General features: G+C 45.7%; 1 protein-coding gene across 2 annotated transcripts in view; it reads right to left on the bottom strand.

Moving 5' to 3' along the window:
• The window catches only part of SCN3B (sodium voltage-gated channel beta subunit 3), a gene marked incomplete at both ends in the record, with an annotated part of 19,274 nt that extends 11,178 nt beyond the window's left edge, over positions 1–8,096 (bottom strand). The window contains 2 exons of one of the 2 annotated variants that reach the window (XM_080815565.1): positions 686–845; positions 8,038–8,096. In XM_080815565.1, the coding sequence (XP_080671691.1) occupies positions 686–845; positions 8,038–8,096 (219 nt within the window). Of the gene's footprint in view, positions 1–685; positions 850–8,037 lie in introns of both variants that reach the window. The other variant, XM_080815564.1, reaches the window with a different exon arrangement.
• Positions 8,097–8,406: the final 310 nt, after the last annotated feature.

The raw sequence follows: 8,406 nt of genomic DNA, 5'->3' as shown, positions 1-8,406 counted from the left end.
GGCTTGGGGCAGGTGGGTGGGGGATGGGGTCACTGGGTGGTGGGAGGAGCACTGGGTGTTGTACCCAACTGATAAATTATTGAATGCTACATCTGAAACAGATGATGTACTCTAAGTTGGATAATTGAATTTAAATAAAAAGAAGGAGGGAGGAGGAAAAGGGGGAGGGGGAGGAGAAGGAGGAGGAGGGGGAAGGAGGAGGGAGAGAAGGAGGAGGGGAGGAGGAGGGAGGAGGAGGAGGGGAAGAAGAAAAGCAGCTTGGTCATCCCCGCAAGTCTTATTTCACTGGGACTGTGAGATTTCAATGAGCTGGCCTATGCTATTCCATATAATGACGCTGAGTGTCGTTTCCATGCTCCTGCTAATTTAATCCATCCACTAGGACGGTGCAGAAAATAAAAAACACCTACGAGGCGCCTTATCCGGTGACTAGCGCACAGTAGGCGCTAAACGCTATTTCTCTCTTCTCCCCCTTCCCCTGCTTGTAACCAGGAATGTTTGCAGCTGGCCGGGCGCCCTTCCTTTCACAGAGGCTGGGCTGTCAGGTATCTGCCGGAGAGCTGTCAGTGCTTTGGAAAGAGCGAGCCAGGGTCTGTCAGATCTTCGCATTCCTGGACTCTCAGGATCCAGGCCCGTAATGGCAGAGGCAAGCAAAAGAAAGGCCAGCGTCCGCAGCCAGACATACAAGGAAATCTTTACCGCCCTCGGGCCTGTAGAACCACTCCACCACCGTGGTGGCCTCCACCTCCTCCCTCTTCATGCAGGAGATGCAGCGCAGCTTCATGGGGTTGCCCTGAACGGCCTCCGTCTCCGAGGGCACTTCCACACACACAGGGAAGCAGACGCTGACTGCAGAGAGACCAGCGACAGGGAAGGAACAGGAGGTGTGGGGGAAGCCGGCACCGGGGGAGTGGCGTTGGAGAACAAGAGGGAGGGAGGAGAGACAGAGAAGAAAGAGTCATGAGACAAACTTGAACATCGCATGTATGCGTCCGTACATCGGCACCTGTGCTCCCCGAGGGTGCCCGCTGGGAGCGGGCGGGGAGTGGCCTAGAGGAGCTGTGAATGACCTGGAGGTCACTACAAGCCTCCCAGGACGCAGTTAGGGTGTGGCGCAGCCCTGACTCCTGCCCTCAAAGACTTAGAGTCTAGGTGGGAAACAGGGCACACACATACCCATCCACTGACCATCCACGCACCCCTGCATTCAACCGCCACTCGCTGAAATCTACTCCAGGCCAGGCCTGATGCTAGGCTGAGATGCAACAATGAACGGAACGCTAACCACACCCTAACGGCATCTAGAATCTAGCAGGGAATGCATACTCTGAAGTATCAGGAAACGGGGCCATGATGAGTGCTGTGCTGGTGATGGGCTCTGTTCCCAGAGGAGGGCCCATTATTCCTGGTTGGACTGGGGAGAGAGGAAGAAGAAGATGAGGCTGGGGTGTAGAAGGGGAGCTAGGACCACACTGTGAAGACCTTTGTGTGGCCTTCACAGCCTGAGGGCTCAGATATCTGCAAGCCATGGAGAGATGTAATTATATCTGAACTTTATGAAAAAAAAAATGTAGGTAATTCTGACGCCTGGTGGGGGATGGAGCAGCAGTGAGGACAAGTGAACGGACCCTCGGCCGGAGTGATGCTTTTCGCAGAGGAGTGGAGAGAAACAAATTCAAACATCCAGAGAGAGGTCAGGATCAGGGGGCACCTTGTATGCCACATGGAGGTCTGGACCTCCAGTCCCTGCTCTTGAGAAACTTACAACCCATTAAAAAAGGGCAAGTACATCAGACCGTACTTTCAGAATGAGTCAAAAGTGGGATGTGGCTGCCAGCAAAGCAAGTGCAAATGTGGGCTGCATTAACAGATGTACAACGTGCAGAACGAGGGAGCAACAGGGCCTCCGTACTGTTCAGAACAAATCTGGACCATTATGATCCGTTCAGGGTGTCACAGTTTGCAAAAGGAAGTTGTTCAATGAGCGCATGCCCAGAGGGGAGCAATATGGTGCAGGGTCTGGGGACAAAATCTGGGGAGAAACAGACGGGAGGATGAGGGCTGTCTGGCTTGGACACAGAACTTATCTGTCTTCAAATATTTGAAGGCTGGCCTATGGAAGAGAAAGGAACTTCTGTCCAGTTCCAAAAGTTACAAGAAAGTAAGTTTAGCTCATTTTAAAAAATAATTTTCTGGTGCTGAAGCTGTCTACAAATGCAAAAAAAAAAAAAAAAAAAAAACAAAAAAAAACTACTTGGTAAGAGTTTACACTTCATTGTATAGAAGATTAAAAAGTGGGATGACCACAAAGGATTCTTCTATCAGGACTTCTAAGGCCCCTTATGATGAATTAATAATAAAAACAAGGGTAGATGGAGAGGAGAAGGGAGTTGAGGGAAATTGGAAGGGGAGGTGAACCATGAGAGACTATGGACTCTGAAAAACAACCTGAGGGTTTTGAAGGGGCGGGGGGCGGGAGGTTGGGGGAACCAGGTGGTGGGTATTAGGGAGGGCACGGATTGCATGAAGCACTGGGTGTGGTGAAAAAACAATGAATACTGTTACTCTTAAAATAAATAAAAAATTTAATAAAAAAATAATAAAAACAGAACCCCTTAAAAAAATGAAACAATACACATTGATATTTAAAGGCTAGTACACTATAAATGGTTAGTCTGGCTCCGTATTGGCAGGCCATTCATTCTAAAAACAGAGGAAAGCTTTATTTAGAGCTTAAAATGAGATTGACCAACTAATTGAGTCAAAAAATAAATTACATTCGACTGGCTTCGAAGGCAAAAAATGTCACTATTAAACACAGAATTTAAAAAGCAAGTGGCCCTAGGATCTGTCACCCCACTGATTGCCAGGGTTGATCTGGCTCATCTGTCTGGCTGGGCAGGTGTCCCCGTCCTCCCTCACTGCTCCACGTGCATCCCTCCCAAGCTGTGCACTCAGTGAGAGAGGACGACCTTACAGAGGAGGACTGTTCTCTGCTCAAGGGTATGTGAGTGGCTGTGCTCCTCTGCTAGAACCTCCAAACAAGCCCTCAAGGTCCCTTTGGGAAGGAACATAGGGGAGTCTATCTTCCAAGACTCTAGACACATCCAAATGAGGCACTGGATAGTCTGCCTTTCTTTAAAAACAAACAAACAAACAAACAAACAAACAAACAAACAAACAAACAGAGTGGCACTATGATGAAGTTTAAAACATCAATGTAAAATAAAGTTAATTGGTTTTAAAACTCTCAAACTAGTTGGGGCTGGTCTTATTGGGCAATCTGCAAGAGGGTCTCCTGCTTTTAAAAAAAAAAAAAAGAAAAAAAGAAGGTCTCCTGCTTCTGCATACGGACCGTCCCTTTTTGGGGAGAGTGTCCCTATCTGGAGAGAACTGTCCAGAAACACTTTCAGAACGTGATGTGTTTGAAGAGAAGAAGGTATGGTCTTTGCAAAAGCCTGGAAATGAACAGAGGTGCAGAGCATGTGCCTTGAGAACTCTGTGTAGAAGGGAGCCTTGGGGCACATTCATATTTAATGAGACATGGTGAAGATAAGTTAGTTCAATGATGATGACTTCAAAGCAGCATAGTTGAAAATGTACCAAGGAATTCACAGTTACAAATTCAGAGGCAGGATGAAGATTTATTTGGCAACGGAAGGCCTGGGTTTATCTACTCTTGAACCCCCAAGACTCAGTTCATTCATCAACAAAATGTTGGAAATAACATCTCTCTAACGGAGTCATCATGGAAATTCTATGGAATTATTTATATGAATGTGCTTTGTACACTATCCCTTGTTAAGGTATTTTACCCTTCATCTCTTTCATCTACTCAACAAATATGCTGTGTGCTTATTGTGTGCCAGGCACTGTTCTAGGCACTGACAACACAACAGGGAACAAAACAGAAACCATCCCTGCTCTCATAGAATCTACATTCCAGGGGAGGGTGACAATGAGCAGGCACTGAAGGAAAGAAATGAGGGGAAGAAATGAGATACACAAATATCAGTGTGGAAGTAGGCCAAATAGAGGAAATAGCATTTCAGGGGTCCTGGGGAGGGGGGAGTGTCTGTCAAAAGCAAAAAGCACAATAAAGCACAGGGAACAGAGTGAGAAAGAAGGACACAGAAGCCAGGGCCATATCATGGCTGGTCTTGCAGACCGCAGTTAGAACCTTACCCTTGACTTTTGCTCAGAGTGACTTGGAGAACACTGGAGTATTCCGAGTGGAAGAAAGATATGACTTATACAAAATTACATGATCTGACTGCTATGTTGTTGAGAATAAACTGAAGTGGTGAGGAAAGGCAAGTGTGGAAGCAAAGAGAGTAGGTAAGAGGTTGGTACACTGATGAGACTGAGAGATGGCTCAATGGTTTTGCTTGGATGAAGGTGTAGTAGAGCTGCTGGGGTTTGAAAAGGAATAATTTGCCGGGCCACATCCTCCCATAGGTCACAGGTGATGTAGATGAACTGGTCTTCAATAGGGGTACAGTTAGTTCATTTACAGTGAAAGGAGGGAGGAATATATGCAGTCGGGAAAACTGCACCAGAGAACGAGTGCTACTGATTCCCTTCTCATAGAATTCTGCTCGTGAGGTCCTGGATAGTACATTGCAAAATGGCCACAAAATTCTCTCATCCCTCTTTGCTTGCCCTTTGCAATAAGACTTGCTGCTCCATCCCTCAAGAGGTGAAATCTGTTTCTCCAGCCCATGGAGACTGCCTCTCTCTGAAATCCTCTAGCTGTCCAAGAATGGTTGTACACATGGTAGGTATTCAGTCCACACTGCTGACTGTAAAGAATAAACTAGAATAGTCTTGGCCAGATCACGTCACTTTTGGTCTTTTCTTCAATTTCCATAGCAATAATGAAGAAACTTGGGGCACCTGGGTGGCTCAGTCCATTAAGCATCTGCCTTCGGCTCAGGTCATAATCTCAGGGTGCTGGGATCGAGCCCCGTATCAGGCTCTCTGCTCAGCGGGGAGCCTGCCTCTCCCTCTACTGCTCCCCCTGCTTGTGCTCTCTCTCTCAAACACATAAATAAAATAAAATAATGAAGAAACCTCTAAGAAGGTAGAATATGATGTTATTACTAATGATTATATTTAATTAAGGAATAATATCAATCTATTATAAGGTAGAGAGTAATGTGTATTGAACCAACTCCTCTAATCTTCTTCTTTGGGCATTCCTATATTGCCCCTCCTGAGCTTGCTCTAGAATTCTTTTCTTTGTGCTAAGATAATAAAGGCTTTGATTAGAATGTAAATATTTTCCGAAGGAGGGTAATACATGAAGTTATCTGTAGATATTAACACCCTAAATGATTTGTCTATCAGATTAGCCAGTCACTTAGCAGAGCCTTGAAAGAATGGGATCCAGCAAGATGGGCTGCTGGGGGAAGAGAGGAAAATATTCCCCACCCAACACAGCAGACATCTGGGAGGATAGACCTGGGCCTAGAGGCTCAGGAGGCCCTTAGGAAAGGCAATGGCTTGGCGGAGGGGAGAAAGGGTGGTAGTTCAGAAAAGGGATGAGAGGAAGATACCTATCTGGCAATCCTGCAGAGCAGGACATGTATCCATAAGAAGTTTTAGAACAAGTAGTAGGAGACTGAAATCAGGACACAAGAGTTCTCTAGCAAGTCCTTCCCTCTCCCTGAGCTCATTCTCCCATCTCTAAAGTGGAAATAATACTATTTTCCCCTGATTACCCCCAAGGATCGATATGGTGACCAAAAAGAAGTAATGGATTGAAAAATGCTTTGTAAACTATAAAGCACCAGGCAAGTATAAAGTTTTCTTTTAATTACTATTATATACTTTATTAAAGGAAATAAGGGAAGTTTTTTCAAGAGATGCAGACAATAATATAATGGAAAAGATTCTTTCCATTCCTATTTGCATCATGTGAAAAATCAGCTTGGGGAAGAGAACGTATCTAGTAGAAGTGGTTTCCAATACTAGAATTACATTCAAATAAAAAGAAATTGCATTTGTGAAACGAGGCCCTTTCTCTTACATTTGATGGCCAAGTTTCCCAAACCATCCCTCTTTCCTTCTGCAGCTTTTAAGTTTTGTGAAATAATGTTCTGGTTATGAAGAAGTTGAGAATTACCAAGGATGGGTGTGATGTGCACACTTCTCCCAAAGGTTCTATGTTGGGATGGGGTGGGGAGTGGGGGTGAGGAGAGGCGTGGACACTGCCAAGTTTAGCAATATTCTGTAAGTACTTCCTTACTATTCAGTCTTAAATATTATCTGCCCCAACTTCCAAACTTTACATATGAGAACCAGATACTCTAAGATTGTTACATAGCAAGCTAATGGCAGAGCTAAGACTCCAAGCCAGGCTTTGTAAGTCCGAAGAGGTGCTTGGGAGAAGGCATGCTCACCCCCTCTGCTGGAATTCAGGCAGGGAGCTAAAAATTTAAATTAAGGTTTGGGAAGAAAGATTCTGTAGAGCTTTTTACAAGGGCTTTACAAGGCTCTCACCAACTTCCTCTCCCATTGTTTTACTCATACTCTTTCTTACCCAGCCAGACCAACTTCTCCTAAGCCTCATGTCCCTAGTCTCAGCCTCCCCTGAGGAAATTCCAGCCTTAAATCTTCAAGGCAGGTGAGATCATTGGCAACCTATTATGTCGGCTTCATCCTCAGGTCTAGTCTACTCTACGGGGGATAGATGGCGGTGAGTCTGCCCTTAGCACTGGCATTTCTCTTCCTCTTTGTCCTTCCTGGACTATCTCATCAGGCATTTTGTTCAACAGGAAGCTTGGCTTTGCTTTTGGTCACATGCAAAATCCAGATAACGCTGGCAGCCAGTAAGTCCTGGAGGCTTAATAAAGTGATACTAAGGCAAAGAGGCAATTCCCATCAGCATATTTGCCACTGCACAGGCAGAATGAGTTTCATGCCAAGCATGGGAGGATAATCCCACATGCCTAGTTCCAATAAAGCAGGTGGGCACAATCCCTTCTAATTATACTGGTTATTGATTTTTAGCATACAGAAAGGTAAAAACACGGAAAAAGTGGGAATGTAGAAGATCATGTGAAGCCATCTATTAACTGAAGAGCACCTATATTTGACCTGAGGATCTAATCAGAGTCATCACGACAGAGATGCCCAGAACTACACAACCAACACACACACACACACACACACACTCTTCACCAATCTATTCAGATGCCCATTCTAACATGCTCACACTTTCAAACACTGAGGCATATACATACACAGAGTAAAGCATTCTCTCAATCACATATTCAGATGTTATCACATAGACTCCTTAATTCTCTCTACACACATGCAGGCACCCTACCCGGACACTATTCTGCTTAGCCTTACTGTTGCAAGTGAAGGTCTTCCTTATTTGGAAGGAGAAGGTCACCTTATTTCCTCACAATAAACAAGAACCTATTCATTTCTGAAAGCAAAAAAAATTGCTCCCCGAACACCAAAGCACCTTAGCTTCACATGCTCATGAAAAAGAATAAAGATGCAATGCCCAGGTGCCCATTTATCAAAGACATAGCTGCAAATGGCTGAAGCCTATTTTCCTTGTTAGAATTTAAAAAACGGACCGACAGCTAAAGTGTTTTCATTCTCAAAATGCGTGCATCAAGCTTTTAAAAAAAAAAGACATGGGAATTAATCTGAAGACGGACTGATTCCTCATTGAAAAATGAAATGTAAATGCAACTGAGATTTTTCATAATGAACGTAGCTGCATCCCCTTTCAGCAAAGGAAAAGGGGAAAAAATACTTTGGAATTAACAGGAAACAGGAAGAGGGGTGGAAAAACCACCAACGGTGGCTCAGGAATAAAGCAGCAGGATTGAGGACGTATTTTTCCAGTCTCAAAATCCCAGCTCTCATGGAACCCCTGTGGAGCTCCACGTCTGGCAGACAAGCACAGAGGGAAGCCAACCAGGGCTCCTTTCTGTCACAAACGACATGAATTAAGTGTTATTATTGTTGGCATTATTACTGTCATCTGCATTTCGCACGGCAGGGTGCCGGTACTTACCCCAGAAGACGAGCACGAGGGAAGCCAGGGGAAACAATCTGTTGAAGGCAGGCATCTTTTTTCCGGCGGGTGGCTTCCGGGGCTAAACAGAGAGATTCCCTTGGTCAACAACTCGCCCTCTCAGATACTTTCGAGGAAACCCTTTGGGACGAACTGCCCCAAGGGGGCGACTTTCTGACTGAAATAAGGGTCAAGCGCCGGCGACAGGGGAGGCTTTCCGGGCGCTTTTCGAGCCGGGCGGGGGTTTCAGCTCCAAGCTACCCTAGCGCACCGCCCCAATTCCGGGGAGCCGATCAGCAGCTTCGCGCGCTCTCCCCGGAGCCCGTTGCTGGGATCCGGCTCAGCACCACGGACAGTGCCTTCCC

This window comes from Martes martes, assembly GCF_963455335.1.
Source record: "Martes martes genome assembly, chromosome: 10".
In the NCBI taxonomy this organism is placed as follows: Eukaryota; Metazoa; Chordata; class Mammalia; order Carnivora; family Mustelidae; genus Martes; species Martes martes.
This window is presented reverse-complemented; position numbering and strand designations above follow the sequence as displayed.